Below are 26,793 nucleotides of genomic sequence, written 5' to 3'. Positions count from 1 at the left end.
GTCGTCCATCGCACCCCCATATATATATATATACACACACACACACACACACACATTCTATAAAAAAAATTATATTTTATTATTTTTATGACAATGGTGCCATTATTACATCCAGAGTAACTTAAAAATATTTCCTTAATTTAATACAAATTAATTTGCCAATAAATAGTAATTGGACATTTAAATGCAGTGTAAACTAAAAATCGACAAAAAATTTACACTGTATATAGAAAGAATAACCTGAGAGACAACAGTGGTTTGCAGATACAGTTTTTAATGTATCACAACAATGAGCAACAAACATACTTGATGAACTATTTCCAGAAGTTGTTCAAATACCATCTACAATAAACGTCATTTCAACTATGACAACAGGTCTGTGACAAATTAAAAAAAAATATATAATAAAATTAAAAAAAAAAAGTTCCAAAACCATGTTATTACCGTGATACGGTACAGTTGAGACCTCAAACAGTACAGTAACAAAAACTAATGCAACTACTCTCTATATATAAAACATCAATAACATTTTTGGTTTAGTTTATTTAAAGTTTTAGCCGTAGGGGCTTCTTCTTAATAAAACCTCAGGGTGCATTTCCTATGTTACCCAGATGTTGAAGAGTACATATTGAGTAGGATGTGACTGCGCCATGAAAATCCCTTTGACATCCAGAAGAACAATTCCAATTTTCAACCTTTTGAAGGCTGTCCTTATAAACATGACACAATCGGTCCACTTTTTTTTTTTTTTTTTTTTTTTTTTTTTTAAAGTTCTTTTTTTGTTTTGTTTTTGGCTGCTGTGCAGTTGCAATAACTATGTACAGTTGCTGTTGGACCATCCGTTTTGTTGGTTTGTTAGCTTTTACCAGTCCTTGGTGTGGAAAGCGTCCTGTCTGTGATGCTAGCATCTTAGCACACGATGCTAGCAAAGTGACAAGTTCAGTCTTAAAATGCTGAGCCACCGAGTGGGGAAAGGCAAAAAGCCAGGTTGTGAAAGCCTTTGGAATTAGGACAGTCGCTCATGTTTGTACAATGGCAGAATTGCACCTTGGGAGGCCAGAATGTCTTTTAGGAAACACAATCGAAAAGTGTCTTCAGGATTAAAGTAACGGATAAAATACTACAAATTCAAATAAGGACAAAAAGCTTACACAGAAAATCAAAAATGGACATTTTGCTTTAAAACTTTGGGAAAGAACACCTTTACATTAGTAAAACATAAGAGGAGATGTTACTTGATTTAATTGTTTGAAACAAAAACTAAGCATGATTTGATTTAACCTGTCAAACAGTTGCATTACATGCTACTTGCTCATCTCAGAATAGGAAATACCAAAAAGCAATACATTTTTGCATTTCTTCATATTAATAAATTTGTACCATGCACAGCCAACTATGAATATGTACAACAGCTTTGCTCTTTTTGTTCACAAGCCTTTTTTCTTTCATACAAATAGCCTTCTGTCACTTTGGAATGAATCACATTAGTTTCAATGACCAAACTAGAAGGTGATTCTTAAAACAACAAAAATAGAAAAAAAAACTCAACTGACAACTGAACACCCTTTGACAGTTTTCACATTCTTAGTTCCACAGCAAAATTAACAACATAACATAAAAAATAGCAGAAGCAAATTAATTCATGGATCAGTATTTTGTCTGGTATAAGTTTTGAGAGAAATAATGGCAGGCAAAATACAATTACACAGTAGCAGCAAAACTTTTGTAAGGTAATACTTTGCAATGTTGAAATGTTTTTTGTTAAATGCAGATGATCACAAGTGCCCAGAGAATTGATGGGAGGATGTCCACCTATGTACTCAATAGCAGTACACAGGTATAACACTATTTTCAGTCCTACAAGTACACGCAATTTTTGAGTCTACAACACAAATGCTGTGTTTTTTAAAGCAGCATATTTGCAAACAAATGATCATACCTTTTTTTTTTTAAATCATCGTGACCAACTTGTACCTTAACAGTTTCAAGTATACAGTACTGCTTTCATGGATGCACCAATTGTTAAATAGATTGTTAGGCATCAATGCTGTAACACATATGGACCAATATGCTGCTGCAATTAACACAAATAATAATTAAAACACATACATACGAACATACAAAACAAACAAATAAAAATGTTCTATTAAATTAACAAATGGCCTACTTATATGATAAAAAGACAAATAAAACAACAAAAAATAAGTGCACTATAGTCCAGACACAAGCAGGTACCGTAACAGTACAGCAATTCACCAAGGAAAAAATGTTCTATTCACATGATCGGAGAGTCTATCAAAACTAGAGTTATTACCTCTTCAGAAAAGGGTGTGAGCAGAGGTACAAGTGAGAAGGTTGGCACAGATTAGTATAGAGTACAAGAACAAAAAGGGGGCAAGGAAATAGTTACAGCTTGTATTAAAAACTTGCAAACACGGGGTCATCATACACATTTACTTCAACATCCTAAATTCCCTCAATGGCAAAACCACGCTGTCTTTGTAGGGCACAACTAAAAGAATATGCACATCGTCCATTGTAACAGTTATATTGTCTCTTGGTACTCTATACACACCAAGGAAATGCGTCCGATAAAGCTTGACATGTTTTGGTTATAAGCCAAGTGTACCCAGGCTTGCTGCTTTAACGAATGAGAAATGTTATGTTATCTGACCTGAGAATTTAAAGCTACTGAATTACACCTATCTAAAAACTAAGAGAGATTCTCTTTGAGGGTTCTGGATCGTCATCCCATACAGTACATGCTAGCATTTGGAAAACAATCCAGCTGAGGTGCAATTTGCTATCATGAGTTTTTGGCTTGAAACAAGCCCCCCCCCCCAAAGAGGGAGCCTGTGAATTTTTTCCTATTCCGTGTTTTTGTATACAATATAAGCTCAGTCAAGCATCTGCAACAGTTCTGTCCATAACAAAAAAAAAAAATAATTATAATAATAAAAATAAAACAAATTTAATCAATATCTTGCCAGCATATCAATATGGGAAAAACAATCCTGAGTCAATCATTTGGTACTGAATCTTTTTGGGTTAAGAGAAACTTTGGAACTGCAGTTTAAAAAGTCTTATTTTTTTTCTTTAAGCAAGGGATCCTTTTGTCACTCCTACACACTGAACATATCCATTCTGATACTACTGAAGCTCGCGTCTAGGCCAGAGGCCGGCTTCGCCTTGACTTCCAACGCGTTATCTAAGTCATCCAGCTTCTGGCTTAGCTCATTGTCAGACTCATCTGAACAACTCTCGGTGGGTAGTGAAGTTGGAACCCCTGAGGTGCTGCAGGAAGTTGAGGTAACCGTTGACGGCGAGGACAGAGGGGGAGGAGGAGAGGGTGATGGGGAGGAGGAGGAAGCAGCTTTCTGGGCTGTGGTGGTGGCCTGGAACAGGACATTAGGCCAGGACTTCACGGACAAGCGAGAAAGATGAGGAAAGGTGTTATTAGAAGAAGCTGCAGACTGCGAGGTAGATGTGGTGTTAGGAGTAGGGGAGCAGACAGAATGAGGTAATAATCTAGTATGCTCTTTGGCATTTCTCATTGCTTGTTTGATTGTTTTCTCTTTGTGCAAGCGCGACTGAAGGTGTTGGCCAAGTGCTTCATTCCCATTGACGACCACATTGCAGGCGATGCACGTGTAGTTGCTCACTGCCTTTCGAAGCACCGTCTCTTGTGGGTCACTAAAAGCGTGTCCAAAGAAACAGAGGGATTTTTGATGACGCAGCACAGAATCTTCATCAGCAAAAACCATCTGGCACTTCCTGCATATAAACTCATTCTTGATGGACGGTACAATAAACGCATCTGGAAAATCCTTTGTGATTTTGGTATCTTTTTTCGGTTCTTCTTCTTTTGTGCTTTCTGTTGAAGAGCCTGTGTTGGTGTCATCCTTAGTATCATTAGCTTCTTTTGGTTTGAAAGAGTTGTTTGCGGTGCCCTTTATGCTCTGGGGTGTCTTCACAGGGGTTGATTTCTGTTGCTGCTTCTGCTGTTGCTCTATTTGTTTCTGCTGCTGCAGTTGTTGCTTCTGCAGAGAATCCTGAAGGGACTGCTGGTACTGCTGATACTGCTGCAGAAGAGCGGTTGGGGAGAGACCAGCGGCCATAGCAGCTTGTGGGACTGCTGCCGGGCCGTATGGGAACAGGTTCTCCATCCCACAAAGCGGTGGGAAATACCCGCCTGGTTGGATCCCTCTGGGAAGCTGTGGTGAGAAGCAGTTAGGGAATCCAGGAAGGAAGTAGGGCAGGAACTGCCCTCCCAAAAAAGAGCTGGGATCACCTGTGGCCAGAGCATTCTGAAGGGCCTGCAGCTTTGCTGTGTCCAGTGGAGGCTCATTTCCTGGTTTCCCTGCAGCTGGTTTCTCCCTCTTCTTGGCCGTGCTGGGGGTCTCAGGACGTGAGCCGCTCTCTTTCTCGCTGCCCTTCGTCTTCATCTGTGGTGGCTTGTCTCCTGTTGTTTTACTGGTGTCTCTCTCTGAGTCTTTACCTTGCTGTACTGTATTATTTACTGCTGCCAAAGGTGTGGAGGGAACAGGAGGAGGAGGTGGAGGAGGAGGAGGAGTCTGCAGAATAGTCTTGGGTGGGGTAGTGCTGAGAGACATGGCAGGAGATGGGGTGGCTGGTGTAGGGAACCCAAGCATGCCAGCACCAGGAGATGCTAAAGCTGAAATACAGTAGTATATAGATATGGAAATATTCAATATTTAGAAATTCAACCACAAATTGGGGAAATTTGTTGTGAAGTAAAGGTACTTAATTTGTCTCTGGTCATTTTTTTTCAAACCTCTTATTCAGATTTTGTTATGGATCAAAACTGTCACATGTGCTTTAAGACTTCAGTCAGTCTTTATATAATACTATAAATATGCTGAGCCAATAATTAGGAAATGAAAACAAAATGAAAGCCATGGTAAATATACATTTGTTGTACAAAAATCTCATCAGTTCAACACTGTTGATGAAAATCATGCATGCATTATACCAACCATTTGTAATTTCAAAATTGTATTTAAAAATAGGACTTGCTGACTAACACCACTGTGATACAGAATAAACAGCAGTATTAGAGAATAAAACAGTGCATGATCAAATCAGTTCATAAAGCGTGTAGTCTATTTTGTCATGGTTTGTCATACTAACTCACCAGGTGTGTTGGGTGGGAAAACAGGAAGTGATGACGGCCCGTTGACTCCAGGAAGTAGTACTGGCGGAAGGCCAGAGATCCCCGGGTAGCCTGAGGGAAGGCTAAGGCCATGAAGTGCATTACTGTTGTCCACTGCTGTCTGTTGCTGTTGACCAGGCAGACTGAGTCCCTCACCAGCTTTCTTCATGCGATCAAGTTCTTGCTGAGCCATCAGCTGTCGGACAGTGGTTGGTGCAAGGTAGTCCTTTTCTCTATCCACCTGGTTTCCCAGGGTTTCTTGCACTTTGGTGATGTGCTGTTTGGAGAAGATGTGGTCTCGTATGGACATCCGTGGAGTGTACTTAATACCACACAAAGTACACTCTGGCCTCGGTCCATCTGGTGAGCCTTGACTTATCATGAATGGTTTTCCAATGTTTATCTTGAATTTCTTTTCTTTAGCTCTGGCATTCTGGAACCACACTTGTACAACACGCTTGGGAAGTCCAATCTCATTGCCCAACATCTCACACTCTTGCATTGTAGGAGTGCGGTAATCACTAAAACAAGCTTTGAGGACTTTGAGTTGCAGGTTACTCATCTGCGTCCTGAATCGTTTATGGCCTGACCTATCCCCAGCATTGGTGCCTTTACTAGACTTGAATGGGTTGCCAGCCCCAAACGGACTTGGAGAACTGGGATCAGCTAGGCTTGACGATTCACTTCTGTCGTTGAAATCATCCAGGTCATCATCTCTGGAGCTATAGTAAGAGTCACAGTCTTTTCCGGAGAAACTGAGGGCAGGGCTCACCATGCTGAATTGGAATCGGTCATTCCCGCCATCAGAATTTGACACCATACCAACCTTGTTGTTAGTCAGCTTGTCCCCTCCATTAGCTGTGAAGTTTTCAACCTCATTGTTATTGCCCTCATCTCCAGTTGTAGCATCACTAATGGCTGTATTAATTGATGACGTTTCATCAAAGTCCATCTTGTTGAGATCGTAAGATGATAGATCTGCTGAGTTAACATTAGGCCCATCATTTTCATCACAGTTTTCAGCTTTTAATGATGAAGGGCTTAAGAAGTTTTTTAGTTGCGCTTCAGATGGTTTTACTGGGGTTGATGACGCAGTAGGCAACTCATAGTCACATGGCTCAGTCTTTGTAGGCAGCTGTGAGAAGTCAAAGAAATTATACTTTGGGCTATCACCTCTGTCATTGTCTTGATTCATCATTGGGCTTGGTGGCAAACTAAAGCCTGCCTGTTTTGCCTCATGCCAGTGTCTAGATCGTATATGACTATCAAGAGCTGACTTAGCTTTGAACAGTGCCCTGCAAAAGGGGCATTTTTTGTGGGACTGGGAGGGTCCCATAGCTCGAAACTGTCCCTTTCTCTCTCGAGCACGAGTGTTTTGGAACCAAACTTGTACCACTCTCTTTTTTAAGCCCACCTCCCTTGCAATATGATCCAACATTTTTCTTGTTGGGTTTGAATCAATTAGGTATTTGTCATAAAGGACCTCAAGTTGTTCAGGTGTGATGGTGGTTCTCAGGCGCTTATCTCTGTGTTGTTCTTCGCTACTGTTTCCACCATCTTTATCATTGACACTTTCATCCTTCTCATCCAATTTTCTCTTCATTGACCCTGATCCTGCAGTGGAGGCCAAACCAGAACTACCCTGTGAAGAGATTTGAGAAAGGCCTCCAGATAAGAGCTGGCTTGCCATTAGCGGGTTGTTTGGATCAAATATCATATAGGGCATATCAATGGGCCTTTCAAGGAACTGTGAGTGCAGAAATTGGTTCTGGGCTGCCAAGAAATGCATGTGTTGATGTTCCTGCCAAAGCTCAACTGTAGGGAATGCAATCTTACACTGGTCACACTGGTATTGAAGCATCTGGTGGGAGAGGCTGTTTGTGAGGGAGGAAAGGGCCAGGGAGAGAGGACTAGAGGGCACTGCGGCTGCCTGTGGCTGGGAATGGGGTCTTGACATGGGGGGCTGGGCAACTTTTTGAGGGGGTGGTTGGGGTGTGCAAGCTTTAGATGGTCTTGGTTCTGGTAGTGATTTTACCACTGGTGAGGGTGCAGTCTCAGTTTGTTTTGGTTCACTTTCAGAACGAAGTTCAACGTCTGGCTTAGGAGAGGCTTTTCCAATGCTGGCATGAGGAGAGGCCATCACAGGCGAGCTCGAGCCAGAGCTGGTAGCAGTTCCCTGGGAATGTTTGGGTAGCTCTACTGATTGTTGGGTCATTCTCATTGGAAGTTGATCATCTATGTATTCTTCACAATGGTTTTCCTCATTACCTTCTTCATCTTCATCCTTGTAACACATCATCTTCTGGTGAGTGATGAGGTCAAAGATACGTGGGAAAACAATGCTGCACTTTTTACACTGGTACTGCATGTTGCTCGTTCTGATGTATCGTTCATTAGTCAGTTCTTTTTTCTCACTGTCTTTAGAATCAGCCTGGTTCTCATAGCTCTTACGAGCTTTCTGGCGTGCATTTTGGAACCACACCACAATGACTCGAGTTGGGAGATTGAGGACTGTGGAAAGCTGCTCAATTTCATCATCCTTGGGATAGGCATTGGTGTCAAAGAAATCTTGAAGAACCCTCAATTGGTAATCTGTGAATCTGGTTCTGGAAGACCTCTTGTTCATGGCTGAGTCAGTCCTGTAGTATTCGTGGGTGCTTAGCTGAGTCTCTATTCGGATGTCATCCAAAGTAGTGATGGGAGGAATATTAAAATTGTAGGGGGAGTCTTTGCTCCGCTGCCTCTCTTTGAAGAGGGTGTTACGGAACCAGTGCTTTATTACCTTTTGAGGCAAACCAGACTTCTCTGACATCTCCTGAATTTGCTCTTCATTGGGGGAATTGTTGATGTCAAAGTTGGCACGGAGGATTTTAAGCTGGTCATCAGTTATACGAGTTCGTGGTCGCTTGAACTGGGACTGGCGGAGGAAGTTTGGATCGAGTCCCAATTGTTGCTGGCAGAGTTGTGTAAGGTCTGTGGGGAGAGAATCCAGAGTAGGCAGCTGGAGGGCCAATTGAGGGGGCAATCCTGGGTGCTGGACGGATTGCATCATGAGCGGTGGGAAAAGGGGCAGATCCAAAGGAACAGGAAGCTGCACTTGGGGAGGTGCAGGAGGAGCAGTGGATGTTGGGGGAGGATGTGGTGGTTGCAGAGGTGGTGTCTGGTGAGTAGTTTGGTGTGAGGTCTGGTGGGGCACAGGAACTGCTGATGGTGTTGGCGTTTGGGGCTTCGTTATTGATGTAGAAGTTGGCTGAGGTGTCGTCACTGGGGCAGTAGCAGGAGGTGGCGGAGGAGGTGGAGGTGGTGGTGGTGGCGTCTCAGGTGAAGCAGGGTTAATTGGGTAGAGTTTGTCATAGGCCTCTCTGTACTGCTGGGCAAACTTTTCAAGCTCTACATACGGGAAAAAATGACTGTGCACATGCTCTTGATGGCTTTTGAGAATGAGCATATTGGAGAACAGCTTTCCACACATTCCACACTCAAGCTTATCAGTGTTCATATCCATTTGCTCACCTCCATCTTTAGTTTTCTTTTGATTCTTCTGTCTATTTTCATTGTACTGGATGACCAGTTCAAATCCAAAATTCTCCAACAGTGCTTTGGCTGCATTACCCCTTGCCCCTGACACAATGCGAGGAGGAGGAATCAATGGCTCAGAGAATTTTGACTTTTTCATGTCTTTGTTGTCTTTTGCTCCATCCATTAAAGCATCACACCCATTTTCCAACTTTGATCTGCTGTCTTGTTTTTCATGGTGGTCGTCTGGCTCTTTTGACATTTGAACATCTGAGACTGACGCATTGCTGGGATCCATTTTAGGTTTTTGGTTTAGCATTTGTTGGTTCTTTTGCTGCTGAATCTGTGACTGTGCCTGGGAGACTTGCTGCTGCTGCTGTTGTTGTTGCTGCTGAGCCTGTTGTAGTTGGTGCTGCTGTTGCATCTGCTGCTTCAAATCTTCTAGGAAGGATCCTGTAAGACCTGGCATTCCAAACGCTGCTGCTGAATGCAGAGCAAGCTCCGGGCTGAGGTTGAACTCTGCTCCCGGGATGTAGAAGGGGAATAAGAATTGTGGTTGTTGAAATTGCAGCAATGCTTCTGGGGTCATTGGGAAATGAGGGAAGAAAGCCGGGTTAAGAAACTGAGGCTGGAAGAAGGCAGCCTGTTGTTGGAGTTCATGTTGAAGCTGCATTTGCAGTTGCGCTGAGGACTGGGCTGACTGGTGGCTGGTTGACTGTGCTGAAACATGGTCAGTAGTTTGTTTTATGTTGTTGTTGCTATTAGTGTCTTTCGGTTCCAGAGTATTTTCTTTATTAGATGATGGTGTTTCACTTCGAGCAGATTCTGTGTTGCTGTTGTTTCCTTGGGTGCTTGGAGCAGGACTTTTAGCTGGCACTGGAACACTAGTGCCAGTGCTATTGCTGCTCATTTCAGATTTGGCCGTTCGAGCTTTAGTCTGGTGGAGAACCGACCTCATGTGAATCTCAAGTGTTGAACTTTGGCTATATGCAACATTGCAAATATTGCATTTGAATGGTTTATTGTCAACGTTGTTGCCTGTTTCTTGTGGAACTGGGCTCGATGCCTCTTGAAGCACTTTCTTCAACTTGTGCAGATGGGAAACAGAATTATAGTGGACTAGTAAAATATTCTTCTGAGTAAAAGACTCCTTACATACTGTGCACTTGTAAGGTCTAGAAGGATCTAAAAATTTCTCCATAGTAAAGTTTGGCCCTTTCCTAAATGGTAGGGTCCGTTTTGGTTCTGCTCCCGTGTCATCTATCAGAGAGCTACTGTCACTTCCAGTAGGACTGGGCTTCTCTTCCTGATCCATTTCATCATCCTTGTCCAAGTCTTGCTCAAATGCCTGAGCTTCCTCTAAAGCCCTGGCTTCACTCTCAGTGATATCGCCATTCAGAGGGAGATTTCCAATCAGTTGCTGCACTTCAGCCTCAGTGAGTTCAGGATGTCCATTTTCCAAATGCTTCCTGAGGGCCAGGAATGTCCTGAAGCTCCGCTGGCAAAGGCTACACATTGTGGCCGCTCTGATGGCATGGTACTGAGAATGTATTTGGAGCTTCTGCATTGTCTTGAAGGCCAGGCTGCAGTGATTGCAGCGATACTTGTAGACATGGCGGTCAGACACTGACAGCTGCTGCTGCTGCTGTTGGAGCCTCTGGAGTTCACTGAGATGATCCTGAAGGGTATCAGGGGTCTTGCTGTCATGCCCTAACCCACTTGCTCTCCTCCAGTCCGGAGCCTCTGAGGCCTCCTTTGGGGGCTTCATTTCCTCAGCTCGGAGGTCTAATTCGTTTTTGTCCTGACTTGTCAATTCATCTTTTGAAGAGTTTCCTTTAAGCAGACAACACAATTTAAGGTGTTACCGCACCATCATTAGAACAGAATACCAATGCACAGATGATGCGATTACAAATGTAGGTCATATCAACATAATTGAGCTAAATGAACTGCTGCTGAAAGAGTCGTTTACCTTGTGTTTTTCCAGACTCATCAAGAAAGGCTGATGAATCTATTGAAGGCATTCCTTTGTCGTGTCCAGTTTGGGGATGAATAGTACTATTTGATCCTGTCGTATCAGGACCAACAACCTATCAAGACCAAATAGTTTTTCACACATAATGACAGCTTCAAATTCAAAAGCTTCAAAAGTTATACGACAAAGTAGGTCACCTCTAATTTGAGACAGTGAGGACAATAGTTTCAAAGGCAAATGTTCTGTAGAACTTTTGTAATTGGCAATGAGGACAGCGAGGTTACTCTGTCGTCCTGAGGAAATTATGCCATGCAATTACAGGCAATTACACGCACACATGCAGACAGTCTACATACCGTTATAATGAGCTTTTCAACACAGTCAGGTGCCACACTGTGAAGGTGGGTGAGATGCAGCTGCAGGTGAATCTTGTTGCTGAGGACATCCTGACATAGTGGGCAGCGGATCACTGGCTGCATAGAATGCTGGGACATCACATGGAGCTGCATACGGTTGCCATCTTTACTGCTGAAGTTGCAATAGGGACACTGCTGAACCTACAAGAAAAATGTACATGGGTTGAGTTGGGTTTGCATGTAATCCAGCCAGAGGAAGTCACAAATGATGCAGTTTTTTCCATATATTTTGCACTTCTAGGGGTGAAAATACCCATGCACCTGCAGCATGGAATGTCTTTACATGATGGTCTTTCTCTACAGAGAAAATGTAGGATTACCATGTTTCATGTAATTCACTAAAATCAACTCATTCCATTTTATTTAGCCGAAAACATAACTGTCCAGAATGTTTAATAAGGAGATAACAGATGACAAAGGTGAGCAGTCTCCCAAGATACACCGCTCATTACGGGGAGTATGCATAACATAGCTGCGTCTCTACCACCTGCCTTAATAGAATCTATTTCTGAAATGACAAAGTCTTCCGTTCTTATAGTACCCAGACGGGCTAATACTTCATAATCTAATTTAAAAACATATAATTTAAAGAGATGCAAATTGGGAAGCAGCAGGGAGGGAGCCACAAGGCGAGTGCAGGTATTCTATTTAAGAGCATAATGACTGTTCTTGATAGTAAAAAGCTCTGCCAGGGAGGGAAGGGAGGGCTGCGTTTAACCCTCTCCAAGGAAACTGGAGCTTCCCATCTTCCCATTTTCTGGACTGTTTATTCTGTTCAGGATCATATCAGGAGCTGGAGTGTATCCCAACTGACTTAGGGTGAAAGGCAGACAATACTATGGATTGATCAGCAGTCAATCACAGGGGATGTGAATGGAGTGGCAATTGATACCACTTTAACTGCATGAACGTCAGCTTAGTGACTGACCTACTACACTACCAAAGGCCTTGAAACCAGAGCTAGCAATTACTAACTACAGGGCAATTTTCCCCAAACAGTTGACAAGTAGAAAGGTTGGATGTAATTCCATCTTCCGGAAATAGTGCTTGTTAGTACAGGCGCCTGTCCTGCAAAAATACATTCAGATATCCACATGACCTACCAGATGTCCACTCTAAATAAATCCACACAAAGCCAAATAAACCTGCAATTTTGTTGCATTTGAAAGGGTCAAAACAGTCACAAATCCCTCCATACACCTCAAACACTTTGAGGATCAGTTGGATCAAACCTTCACATTGATAGGTCAGCTTGTGTTGCACAACTGAAAGATTCTGCAAACTGGTACCTGCTCAGAGTTCTTCAGCTCAGCAGATTTGGGCCTTTTGGGAGGGCTTTCAATTTGTTGAACGGGCTGGAGTGAATGTTTCACTGCTGCGTTCTGTCCAGTCGATTCTTTGGGTGTGGCATTCACTCCTAAAGTGGGGGAGAGAAGACAATTCATTTAAAAAATGCCCCCCAAAAAACCATGTTAAATAAATTGCATAATCTAGTGAGCTCATCTTCCAAAGGACACAAGGCATGAAACCAAGCTTTAATGTTCTATTGTTTCAAAATGCATGTAAATAATACAAACGTTGATAAATAATTTAAGAAAAAATTCTAATTAAAAAAAATAATAGAATTCTAGTCTTAATTTTGTTTCTCTTTTTTATTTTTACAGAACACAATGGTATTTTAACTGTGATGTGTTCATGTACTGCAGTATACAACCACTTTTAAAGGGGACATAGCGGTGATCATTTAAAGGCTTTGACAGCAACACAACATAAGTGTGCAGGCACGGGCTGTATCACTCATGCACACCCACTAACACACACACTTCCTGCCCTGCGGCCATGTGAAATGGAGAAAACTCAGGCAGGCTCATTATCACAGCACGACATACATTAAATGTTATGGTAATATTATACACTTCATTAGATCATATACATTTCCCCAGCTGCCTCAACTATGCCTCTGTCTGCACGAGGGGCAACATTTTCGGGGTCGGGTTGGGGGGTGGGGTCATCACGGCTGTTGGTACAGTAGTGTGTGTGTCGACTTGTACGTGCATGTGTAAGTGTGTGCGATGTTAACAAACAGCGCCCAGTGTGGGGAGATCAGCCTCTGGTTGTATTTAGTGATAAATCTTTCATTAGCTTCATCCTCACATAAAGCCACTGCAGCTCTACACAGCCGGCGCAAAACAAAGACCCAGCAATAGAAAACTCTGCCCCCCCTCCCCAAGTCATCATCCACAAACCCTCCCTTGCCTGGTCACTCAAGGCAATATGCGAGCCTCACTCTTGCGAATCAACGCTTCATGCTGGATGCACAAAGGGAAAAAGGGGGAAATCAAAGCACTGATACGTGGAGAGGGTGTAGACGAGAGAGAGAAAAAAACATTTTGTATTTCATATTATTCCGTGCCTCATGTTTTTATTGGGTGCATATCAATTCCTCTGGCCAGTTCATGCATTTTAATTCTGTTGCATTAAGTAGGCGTTCCACTTATTTTATTTGTAATCCTCTATATCTGGAGCCTGAAATATTGGCCTGTCAAGGGAAGTGACAAGAGAAAACGAGGAGGGAAGAAAAAGGGAAAAAAACACAAGGGCATAATGTGAATTTCCAAGAACATACGAAAATTGGTCCGCAGCTCAGAATAGCAAGATAATTTTGTTTTACGCCGTTTGCCAGTGCCCCTGCAGGGCTTACATATGTGTTAGTGTGCATGTCTGTGTGCACATTATGTCTTCCGCGACGGGCTTCTGACACTTCATTGCAGCCGTCATATAACCTGACCTTTCTGCTTTGTATCGCCCCACCTCCCGGATTCATTATGACAAATTTTAATTTCAACTTTCAATTTTTGCCTCCGTCTTTCACTCAATTTGCAACTAAATTGCATCCATGCGAAGGGAGATGAGGCGATTGTCCGACAAGAGGCTGCAAACACATTTACATGGCGGATGGGAGCGAGCCCACACATCACCATTGATTACTGTCATCGTGAACGAATGTATGTTTGTGTAATGGCTGCACGCTCGGTTGTGTGTCCGTCCTTCTGATGCAGATTTGTCTTGGTGCTTTCATCAAGAAAAACAGTTGGGCTGACCTTGAATGCCGAGAGAGCCATTGTCTCTGCGGCCACTTAGGAGATTTAAATGGTGAACCCTGCCTGTGCATAATGAAGCTGTTTGGAGAAAATGCCTTCTAAAGTCAAGTGCCCTTCAAATATATAATGACTTGAAACACAACACAATGGGGCAAAAGCACAATTCATATGCCATCTATGGTTTTATGAGACAAAATCAAATGTCCAGTTGCTGGTTTTTGCTCTCAAAATCTGCATGGATAGCTAGAACCATTAAAAAAATAATAATGGGGTTGAACGGGAACCAGAAGAAGATGGCAACCACGTCGCTCGTTTGCCTTTGTCTAGGTGAGTCTGCATCCTTTGCTTAATGACTCTGTCCTTTTTCGCTCCTCCCTCTTTCTTTGCCTTCCCACCTTCCCTCCATCCTCATGTGGACTCCACCAGCTGCAGCCCAGTGAAGCGGCGGGGCCGAATAAACCTGACACCCTGTAACCACTGCAAGCCACCCCTCCCACCTCCACCAATGACAAATGTCTGCATGCAGCAGGACCTGGCTTGATTAGATAAATCAAAAAGAGATTTATGACACTCACCCGCCCTTTTGCATTTCAGGGGGGGAGAGCGCAGCACACTCGCCACCCATCTTTATTTGCGACTGTCAGTGGTGTTTAGGGTGTCCCGGACGCGCACTTACAAGCAAGTACGGTCTCAGATGGAGAGAAGTCAAGAGCAGTGGAGGGAGAGTCAAAGAAAGAGAATTGGAGGAGAAAGAAGCATGCAAGCTCTTCTTACAAAATGGACTTAATAATAAAAAAATGCCCTCTCATAAAGTACACACAAGGGACAGCTGTGCTATCCAAAGTAAGGGATCCCAACTACGAATGCTACATAAGGTAAAGGATTACAAGGATTTGTCCATTTTAAAATGTAGTATACATTTAAATTGTGGGTTCCACATCAATATCAATCTTCTTTATCATCGACTTGGCAGGTGCGTAGCTAGGTATGGCGTGAGAGCCAATAAAAGAGCTGCATGACAAGTATTGATAATGAATGATATAGCAGCAATATTAATTCAACTATATGCTCATTATTGTGGTCTGCAGAGAGGTAGAAATGCACTGTATGATACTGAAAACTGTTTCGAATATGTTCTCCCTTTCATACAGCTAAATACAATGTATTAGTCGCAGCTCTTAGTGCAGTTCGACACGACTCCAACGGCAATACTAAACATATGCTGTAGTTATATGAATACCACTCTGACAGCGGCATCAATATTAAACATTATTTTCTTTGTAAAAGCCCTTTGTTATTAAAGGGTATAATTTGATTGTGTGCCTAACATTTGTGACAAAAAGTATTTTATTTTGTGCAAACTTTCCTACTTTGACCTTGTGCGAGCGACTTAGCAATTACCGTTCATTCCAGACAATTTCGTGAAAATACGAAAGGCTCCACAACTTAAGCGGAAGCAGGCTGGGTGGCGGCAGCTTGGATTTAGTATTCAATTTAGCGCTGCTGAGTCCTGGCAGACTGGCTAAGGTTATGAAGCAGTAAATCTACGAGGGGGAGCTGGCCAAAATGGGCCAGGGAGGGCCGGTTGACATGATTTACTTGTCTCTTGCTCTGAGGTTACGCATTAGGCTGACCCCCTGGTCACTTGATAACATTACAACAACACACTTTGAACCCCAAACTCCCACCAAAGCACTCAACGGGCTACGGAAGGAGAGAGAGCGAGAGAGAATGCTAAAAAACAGCTGTCTTGCCATTTATGTGTGTGTTTTTAATTACTTGCCTTCCTTTCTGTTGGAGTTGCATCTGATAAGAGAAACGAATATGAACAGGGCCTTGTCACATTTGACAAATTGGCTATGACGAACAACAAGCTGTCATTATGAAAAAACACACGCATAAAAGAATAGCTGCAGGCCTGTAATTAAACATGCTAATGCCTTTAATATATTTTAATCTCATCTCGGAGAGACTGAAAACAAGTGGAGCCCTCATCTCAAATGTGCAAGATAGATGCAAATGTAAAAAAATTTAAATATGGAATACATCAAATCTAATCTGGTTCGTGTACAGTTCCATTTTCTTTCCCCCTGTTATCTGCACAATCCAAACTTGTATATGCTTTTAATATATTTGACTGCGGGAGCAATGAGTAATATCTCTGCTAATTTGAAGCAGGTAGATATCTGCAAATTTCCTTGGACCGTATGACAGGCTCATTTTCATGCTGGGGCCTTTTGTTTGGTTGGTTATTTATAAGAAGTAGACCCCCGAGCCGTGGTGACATGCACCATCTACACACACAGCACAAAGCTATCTGGAAGTAATCCACATCAGGGACATTTGCATGGAGAATGTAACATGGATTATAATTAATCTAAAGTGACATGGGATTTAAAAAAAACAATGTAAATGAAGCAAGGGAAAAGCCCACTCTGCCTTTCCGCGCACCTCCCCCCTCATCATATCTCCCCTTTTTTCATCATCTCCCTCTTCCCCTCTGCATCTATATGGCCCCTCTTTGTTTAAAGCGTCTCGGCGATGAAGTGTGCAAGCGGCAGACTGCTCACTTGGCCACACTGTAATCCCTCCCCTCCATAGGGAATCACACATACACACATCTGAAGCGAGCCAGAGACTGGAGGCTGGGGAAGGAGTCCCTAAATTGTACTATTTCAAGTTGGAGAACGAGGAGAGGGGGGGGGGGGGGGGGGGGGGGAAACAGGGCTTGTGACAGATGACAGATAGATAGATAGACAGACAGACAGACAGACAGACAGATAGATAGATAGATAGATAGATAGATAGATAGATAGATAGATAGATAGATAGATAGATAGATAGATAGATAGATAGATAGATAATTTTCAGTTGCACATAATGCGGGTCAATTTTCCCATTTCTTTCCTAAAAAACAAATAATGAACAAATCATACATTATCAGTGTCGGGCTGAAAACCTCGTATGTCTAAATTTCGTCAATTTTCATAGTTTTCTACTAGACTTTACACCGGTCTGATCGGCCTAATCGGTATCGGCTGATAATTAGGATTTTATGCTGATCGGGTGATCAGGTTTAATGTCAACGACGTCATTGACATTTACTCTGCGTTGCCATAGTGCACAGTATATTTGAATCCGAAAGCTAGTTTATTTTTAGCCTTGTCGCGTGTCTTTTGATGTGATACTGTAAATATCTGACCACCAATAAAGTTATTTTAAAAAACATGTCGGCGGTGTGGGACAGACGACACGTCTGAGACAGACAGCATGTAATGCCTGGACCAGACTACAAGACAAATTTGGTGTACAACTGCAAATAAAATCTTGTATGTATATATTTTTTTAACAAATTATTGAACAAGTCTTCTCTCTGACAATGCAATGTTAATGGATTCTTAAAGATGCTGTTTTTTTTTGGTTTCCTGAAAAGTGTTGGTTTTGGAGATGCAAGGATTCCGCCCGATATTCCGCCGATATGTTATTTTATCACATTTTAATAATGTGCAGCGTCTGTACATGTTTCGAATTCAGTAAATTCAAAGGACATTTTTTTCAGTGTAGCTCGATCGCTAGATAGAGCCATCGATCGATAGATGTTTCAAACTTGAAGACTCACACATAGTGAGCTTGCTTTAAAAGCCGTCGCAACCTGCACATTGCACATTTTTGGCATGTGTGCGGTGGTGTTAAATGACATTAGCGGTAATATATGGGGGTGAACGCATGGATGGTGGTTCCCTCCGCCAGTCGCTCTCTGAGAGATAGAACTGAAAGATAGATGACGAGCCAAACTAATAGGCCCCAGCCTCAATCGGCTCCCCTTCTGCCTCATTGAGCCTCACATTATGGAGCAAGGTATGCCATGCTCGGATGCAGGAGGCGGGCAGGGAAAAAAAAGGAGGGGGGGGTACTTTGAGACCGATGGAGGGTAGGTGTCTGCATGGTTAAGGTTGGAGAGGAAGAGGAGGACATTAGTGGAGGGAAAGAGAAAGAGAGAGAACCCCATGTGATAAAATAACGGAGTGTGAGTGAGAGAGCTAGGTGCCATGTGATATTCATTCCTAGCCGTGGATTTCCATCTCATACATAAACGACTATATGAATTCCTATTTGGGGAAAATCTCAAGTAACAAAGGCAGGGCTATCCTGACCACTGAAGCCCTCAAATTTGACCCCCTGTCCCACTGCCACCACCAGCCAGAATATACATATTGTTTCTCATGGTCATTCACTATTTCTCTGCTATTTGAATGTCTAAATTAAAACCCAGTGACAGTGTTGCATCTTGGCCAACAATTAAATGATGGATGGAGCCAGACAAAGAAAATGAAGGGACGAAGTAATTTAGGGGTTGCAAAGATGCAATATAAGAAAAACATATACACAGCAGCCACCTCACCCAGCCCCCCATCTAATCCCGAGCTTATGAAAAATTAATATGTCATCGGAGAGGGCACAAGAACGGGAAAAGATTAATGCAAGGCGCTTATAAATTACAAGCACGCAAACTGATTTGATTAAAAAATAATCTGGGCCCTGGACATTGCCTTGTAATAACCACAACTTGTCCCTCTTCTTCTCTCTCTGTTTTCCTCTTTTCCCTTCTCTTTCTCACTCTCACTCTCACTTTGTCTCTCTCTCTCGCGTTCTGACAGATGGAAATGATTAAAGCAGGTCACATGGAGGCTAGTCAGCAGCGTTCACATGTTACGCACACATGTTTTAAACTTACTCCTGAGAGAAAGAGAGCGAACAATCACTTGGGAAAGATGGGATGCTTTATGCTAAGAGGCACACGTGTGTGTGTGTGTGTGTGTGTGTGTGTGCGTGTGTGCGTGCGAGTGTGTGCTCACTGTCAGTTTTCCTGCTGTCAGTCACGTCTCGGTCAGTGAGGTTGGATGCGGGCCTGGAAGAAGAGCCAGGAGGTCTCTCACCATCCTCAGCGGTCTCCTCTGAAAATGCAGCAAAGGAAAGACGAGATTACCGTGATGCTCTGAACATGGAAGAAACGGCACTAAAACTGACAGGAAGCAGACACATTGAATGATGCATTTGCATGTGTTACAAACAGTTATATTCGAAAGGAACATGACTCAAGTTGACTCACTGTACAGTATATATCGACTGAAAAAAAATGCTTTAACACGTGTCCAGTTAAATATAGCCCTGTCGTGCGTCTTCTGCAGGGTTAAACATAAAACATCCATGGCCTGAAATAAGGCACATTCGCGTGGAAGCTGTATTTGTCATTCTGGTCACCTCGCACTTTTTTATATTTTACTGATCTACATATATTTGGAATGGTTTTTTCTAACATGCATATCCATTCGGATTGGAATACTTACAACTTAAAACATACACTTTTACACTACAGTATAAAAGTGAAAATGCTCCAGATTAGTCTGTTGTTTTTTTTCCTCCTATATACCTTTATAACATGTGTGCATGCACACGTGTGATGAAATGCATGTGTATTTGCTCACGCGCGCGGATGCACGCACACTCAGGCAGACAGACAGACAGACAGACACACACACACGCACTCTACTATTAGCAGATTAGCCTAGCCATCTTTGAGAGTTCAACCCCTTGTTTGATAATTCTGTGTATCTTCAGTGTTCTGCCAGTGGATTAAAGCCAGTGTGTGTGTGTGTGTGTGTGTGTGTGTGTGTGTAAGTGTGTATATGTGTCGCCAGCACAAGCTAACACTAATCCTAGCCGAGCTCCAGCGCTCCCTTTCATCCAGCCATCATTTGTCTCCGGCTGGGCTGATGTCACTTTGTAATGAATTTTGAGCAGTCTGAGAGAGGCCAGATAACCAGGCCTGTGGGCACGCACGCATGCACACAAACACACACGCACGCACGCACACAAACACACACACATGCACATGTGCGGGTGTGCATCTCCACATCCAGAGCCCTCCTCCATTTCAGAGCTAGTAAATGAATAGAAAATCCCAAAGTGAAACACTTACAGCGAGGCGTCAAATCACACAAACTCACACACAAACACACACACGTACGCACATACACACGCATACTCTCTCTCGCACGTGCAAAATCAAATTCACATAAAAGCAAAAGCGTTAAAACGGTCATGTCTTCTTAATGTGTGCGCGGGGGTAGGTGGGGGAGAGAGGGTAAGAGGGCTTCTTTCACCACATACCCCTTTCCTCTGCCAAAAAATGAGGTGGGGAATGTGTACATACACTATATATGTGTGTGTGTGTGTGTGTGTGTGTGTGTGTGTATACATATATACTCTTTATAGTCATATGTGTGTGCAGTTCCTTTCTTTTTGTATTAGACTACGGTGATGTGATTTATTGTATACGCATGCTCCATCCTCCCCACTCCAAAAAGTTGGACTCTGCATACCATACTGCTATATGCGTCGTAACAGGTGCAGGCTCTTGAACTCACCATTGCACTCTTTATCAATCATGGACCTCTCTTTATCAAACAAAACTATCTCACAAGTTGCTTTTGATCTTGAAGTCATTGGTAGGTAAGCTGCCTTTATTTATCTCCAGACTTCTGTCCTTTTACACCTGCCGTTTTAATACAAGATGAGCTGTAAATACGATGGTTTTAAATGTTCCTTTGATTCAATCAGAGCTTGGCAAAGCTGCATTCTCACACTATGCCCCCTTTTTATGGAATGAGTGGCAAAAGAGTCTTTGTCTAGAAACGCTCCCTACTGCGAGTGTCTTCAAAGGTATGGTACAAGTAGCCCTAAAGGAAACATGGAACTGTTTTACCTGATGCTGTTGTTGACTCGATTATGCTTCTTGCTACAGCACCAGTAGCCTGCTGTGCTTGTTTGTTTTATTTTGGATTGTTTAGTTGAGTTGTCTTTAGGCTTTACACAATCAGGATTTTTGGGGCCGATCAGCGAGTTTTAAAAAAACGATAACCGATCACCGAACCGATCACAAGATGGAGCAATGTGTCTATTTACATGACTTGTTCATTTATTGCACATACTTGTGTCCTGTATACTGAACAGTACTCACTTCAAAATTGTTCTCGAGCATTTTAGACAAAACGTAAAACATCAATGACCTCTAGGGGGCATTCAAGGATTGGCCAAGGACATAAGTTTAGGTCAAATCAACATTACAACATGACAGAAATAATGGGTGCTAACTTACTGTAATAAAATTACGTTAATAAATACTGTTAATGACATGCTGACTCTAACTTTCTCACTGTTCCGGCTATATGGACGGTGTTGTCCAGAGTTTGACTTTTCTTTCTTTTTTTTTTTTGTTGCTGTTTTTTTCCCCCACACTGCATTCCTTGTGTACATTCTTCAGGTGCCCGATCAAATTAGTTGCGTTGAAGCATTTCGATGACGTTCCCCACGACGTACTTCAGTTGTGCACAGACTGCAAATAACCTGTTGTTTGTCTGAGACACCGCAAAATAGTCCCACACCGACGATGTGTTTTTTCAGTGACGAGATTGAAAAAGCTTGATTGGCCGTCAGATAGTTACACGACTGCGTCACAAGACACGTGACAAGGCTAAAAATAAACTAGCTTTTGGATTCATACGCGACGAAGACGTGGAGTTAAATGTCTTGTGCGGAGCCGATCGACGACGTCATTGATCGGACCGGCGAATTATGACATGAAAGCCGATCAGCATAAAATGCTAATTATCAGCCGATACCGATCAGATCGGCATAAAGTCTAGTTGTCTTAATGTTGTTGTTGTTTTTTTTGTGGGTGTTTTTGTGTTTCATGTATATTATATATGCACTTATGCATGTTTTTTTTATGTTGAAAACCTTTTATGTGCCATCCTGGCCTAGGACTCCCTGAAGGAAGAGATCTTGTATCTCAGTGGGACAACCTGATAATGGAACTTTCAATATTTAAAAGACAATCAATATCCCACATTATTATAACACCTGGTTCCCATTCATGCAGTTTTTATACAGAGCCGATTCCTAAAAACTTTCAACCAGACGGTTCATCCTTTAAAAAGACTAGATTGCCCTTAGGTTTGAATGTGAGTGTGAATGGTTGTTTGTCTGTGTGCGCCCTGCAGTTGCCTGGTGGCCGGTCCCAGGAGTGCCCTGCCTCTCGCCTGGGGTGGGCTTCAGCTTGCCCACGACACTAATGGGGATGGCTGGTATTAGAATTTGATGGATGGATGATTTTTTTTTTCTCTCTTCAACAAATTCACTACCCCCCAATGTGCTTGCTCAGCATCAACTAGCACAACTCTATGTACCACCCCCAATCCTTTGTTTAGTAATGTCTTATGTTGCTTGTTCGATTTTGTAATTGACACTTGTCCCATAATGTTGCATGCTTTTCCTATAAAATGTGCATTAATGTTTATTAAAGAGTGTTACAAAAAAAAAAAAAAACAATAGAAAAGTAACCACATTGTATAACACAGACACACGCACACACACCTCCACCCACCCACACACACTAACACTCACGGTCATATTCATCGAACTAAGGCAAAAGGGACACTGAGGTCAGCTTGCAATTTGCATACAATCAACTTTGGCAATTGAATGACGTACACCTCCCTCTTTGCAAACATGATATCATTAACCCTTTCAAATACAACAACGCATGCAAAAATAGGCAAATGTATCAAATTGAGGTATGTGAATGAAAACACTATTATAGTATTCATATTTTACTTTTTGCTCGTGCGAGCATTTGGTACATGCAGATGAACAGCCTCAGTCAAATGTATGTCCTTTTCTGTGTGTGTGTACAGGGGAGAGGATAGACAAAAGAGAGACTATAGGAGTGCTGATGTTTTATTAATACGTGGGTGACAACAGGAATGAAATATCTCCTGTCAGCCAAAAGAGCCCCAGCTACAGACACTGCAATTTTCACTGCCGCTGCTGGTGCGTCCATCTTTATATTTATTCCCCCTGTCTTCATTTAGGCAAGAGGAGGTATGTTTATTATTATTATTTTTTTTTTTTACTGCAGCTATAAATGTGTATGTGTTGTTTTCCAAAAATAAAGAAGGGAACCATAACATCATAGGAATGTGAATACAAATAATATAAACAGTCTACAATATTATTTGATGTTAGTTATCCCATTCAAGATGTAATATTGTGGTGTACGCTTGGCAGGCAGTCCTGGATGGTTACAATCCCCAACAGGGTTCTTAACCAACCTCTAGGGGGCACTCTACCTGTAAGCAGAGTGGGAAAAACACGAGAAAGAAAGACAGTGAAAAGAGAGGGAGGAGGAAGGAGCGGGAAAATATAAGAGGAGGGCGATCAGAGGAGGGCGATCATCTGGGCCTCATCAGTGTTTTTTTTTCTCCCTCCTTTACCTCCCCCCTCCCCACCTTCTCAGTTAGATTAGTGACAAAAGTGTGTGCGTGTGTGTGTGTGTGTGTGTGTGCTCGCGCATACGAGAATGCGTTTCCATGCTGAGGACATTCCCAGACGAGCTCTCTCAATACATCAGCACAGCGTCTGCCCTCTGACTGACCCTGACAGTTACACACCACATGATAGTGTAGATGCATACGACTCTGTGCGTGTGTGTGCGTGGATGTGCGCCATTGATCAAGTGAGTGAGACAGTGACTGCATGTGTTTGCATGTGAGCTGTCATGTGCAAGTGCGTGCGTCCGTGCGCGTGTGTGTGTGTGTGTGTGAAAGAGCAGCGACTATCAACTTAATCGCAACCAGAGCAAAACTTTCACAGCCACCTTCCACCGCCTTGTGCACACACGCACACACACACACACACACACACACACACATTCACATTGGGTGAGGCAGTGGGTGTGATTTTGGATTTTGGCAGCCTGGCGAGATCCTCCTTTGATGTGGCTCGCTCGGAACATTAAAGCCGGACAGTGAGCTTGATTCTAACCACACAGCCCGGGTCCGATTACCCTGGGCGACCGACGCCAGCCTATATTTAACTGCGAGGAGAGGAAGAAGAATTAAGTGACTCTTGATCAGGTACACACCCAAGTTGCCGTGGTTTTACATTTAGCTATTAATTGGAAGCACTGGTCGTGGCCATGAATAAATAAGAAATCCACAAGGGTAACGTTTGGCATCTTTAAAAACACGCAAATTGTATGAGAGCTGTAATGTGAGTATAATACACTTTTATAGTGTGCAGCTGAGGCTGTTGCTTTTCCAGGCTCCTGATTGGGTAACTCACGCTTCACTGACAGAAAATGTGTTCACATTTATTTATTATGTTACCACAGAGGTAGGGAGATTTCAGTATTTATTTTATTTTTTTTAAATACCCGCACATGGATGGCCAAAATTATCTACTCAAGCAACATTTTGCTAAATTCATCTTTAAGTATTATTTTAAGATTGCTAGTAGAGCGCCATGCAAGTAAAAACAATGCATGAGGACGGAGAGCAAGACAGAGATGTTTGGAAAGAAAATAGAAGAATAGACATATGGGAGATGGATGATGGAGGTTGTATTGTGAATGTGTGTGTGTGTGTGTGTGTGGGTGCGTGTGTCTCTTCTGGCTGTATAATGACCTGCTCTGAGACCACTCGCTCCCCCTCCTGTCAGCCCCTAAGGGCCCATAACCACCATTCCGGGTCATTATGTGCCCGGTGGAGGACTCGGTCGCACAGCACAACAACTACAGAGCAATAACACGCAACAAACTGGACTCGGAGACTCCAAAATGGCTGAATTCATTAGTGGGGACCAAGCTACCACTAATGTGCTTTTTTAGGGGCTGGGCTAGTGCTCATTAAAGAGGAAAATGAGCATAATATATACGTGTGTACAGTATACATACACCGTATATATATATATATATATATATATATATATATATATTTTTTAATTTTATTTACAAATTTATTTTAATTTACAAATTTATTTTATTTACACAATTTTCTTTGATTTACACATTATAACTGCATTTGAAAAATTCATTTTTGAATAAGCGGGGATATACCGCAAATAAGCATTTTCAGGGTTGGTCCCCGCCCAAAAAAAGAAAGAATAAAATGGGTAAAGGGGGAAAAATGATTACAAAAAAAAAAGATTTCAATCAGCGGGTGCCAAAGTGTGAAGTGTGAACTAACTCTAACAGTACTCATAGCTGTAGCCAAAGAAAAATACTTTATAAGGGAGATGAACTTGAAGCTTGAGCAGAACACAAAAGCAGTAAGCCTTAAATGGTGGTGCAGTGCAAACACAACACGGTCTGCCTCTTGAGCTCCAGCAATGAAAAACTCCATGAAAACTCTTGTATTTTAATCATAATTGGATTGAATCACAATGAGAGTTGCTTTATACATCTTTCCTACCTTAATAACATTTGGAAAATAATCATTAGTGTGTTATGTTTGCACGTGGAAGTAATGCAGCCTTGACACCCACGACCACCATGTCTCCTGCACTTTTATCGCTGATGTTGATTTCCACTTACAACTCCGGTCACATATGTCCCTTGCGAGACTCTCTGCGTGTGAGTGTGCACGTGAGTGTGTGAATGCAAAGTGTGATGTCACATTTCTGTGCAGTGCGCACGGCTCCAGTTTGGCCTCTTGGTTCTAAAGGGGAAAGCTTTGAAACATTACACTGTCCCACGCGGACACCCGAATATACGCACGCACGCACGCGCACACGCACGGAGTCAAGGGCCAGCGGTAATACTGTCACAGTAATAACCTTATAGACTTACTGATCTCCTTCCCTCCTGTTCTCTCACCCTCAAATCTTTATTTACCCAAGTCTCCCCTTTTTACACCCCCCCCCACCCCACCCGCCGGCCCATTCTCCCAGTACCTTTCCCCGCCGAATTTCAGCGCGTTTAACAAGCATTTAGATCTTAACCAGATGTTGTTAATGTAGCATGTCTAAAATACTAAACATCAACCCAGCAGAGAGGGGCTGCAGCTCCTGCACAACAGGGCCTCGGAACAACTCTCTCACACACACACAGGCACACCCTTCACATGCACACATTTACGGCAACGTTGTGCTCCATGTATTTCATGCAGCGTTCTAAAGGCCACATGCTAACATGTAAACACATGTGTGTCCATCCACACACTCAAATCCACCCACACCTGACTATTTATCGGTAAAAATACAGCAGAACAGATTACGCCAGCAAGAAAAAAAGAAGTGTTTAGCATCAGACAATAGCATTGTCCCATTTAACGCAATCCCGGTGTGAATGTCAATGACGGAATACGCTGAAAAATGACTTTTGTGTGGAGAGGGGAGGGAAAAAAATGCTCATATCAGCAGCTTCAAATTTGCTTTGTTGTTGTCAATTACGACTTCCTGAGATACCATATTGTTTCATTTTCCCTCAAATTGCCCGCTCTGCTGTCTTGCGGGCACCTAACAAAACACATATTAATGTTTAGAAAAAAAAGAAAAAGCATTTGAATAAACATAACCTAGATTAAAGGCTCGCTCGCTATAGAGAAATAAGCTGTTGTTGCATGTTAAGAGAGGGGGAGGTTCATTTTTAGTGCTGCATGCATGAGAGGTACTGTATATGATTCTTTAATCCCAAATACAAAAGACAGGACAACAATATGGCTTCAAAAGGTTCTGCGGCGCAACACCTGGCCTTACACAATCGCGCTTGCG

The 26,793-nt window shown here is 42.6% G+C and overlaps 1 protein-coding gene across 1 annotated transcript in view; it reads right to left on the bottom strand.

Moving 5' to 3' along the window:
- Positions 1–257: 257 nt before the first annotated feature.
- The window catches only part of zfhx4 (zinc finger homeobox 4), an 87,316-nt gene continuing 60,780 nt past the window's right edge, over positions 258–26,793 (bottom strand). The window contains exons 7-12 of the mRNA XM_061666105.1: positions 19,038–19,136; positions 12,370–12,497; positions 11,021–11,221; positions 10,662–10,779; positions 5,156–10,522; positions 258–4,675 (exon numbers count right to left, since the gene is read on the bottom strand). Coding sequence (XP_061522089.1) covers positions 3,123–4,675; positions 5,156–10,522; positions 10,662–10,779; positions 11,021–11,221; positions 12,370–12,497; positions 19,038–19,136 — 7,466 coding nt within the window. The 3' untranslated portion in view covers positions 258–3,122. The remainder of the gene's footprint in view (positions 4,676–5,155; positions 10,523–10,661; positions 10,780–11,020; positions 11,222–12,369; positions 12,498–19,037; positions 19,137–26,793) is intronic.

The sequence above is a fragment of the Phycodurus eques genome, chromosome 21 (genome assembly GCF_024500275.1).
Source record: "Phycodurus eques isolate BA_2022a chromosome 21, UOR_Pequ_1.1, whole genome shotgun sequence".
Classification (NCBI taxonomy): Eukaryota; Metazoa; Chordata; class Actinopteri; order Syngnathiformes; family Syngnathidae; genus Phycodurus; species Phycodurus eques.
This window is presented reverse-complemented; position numbering and strand designations above follow the sequence as displayed.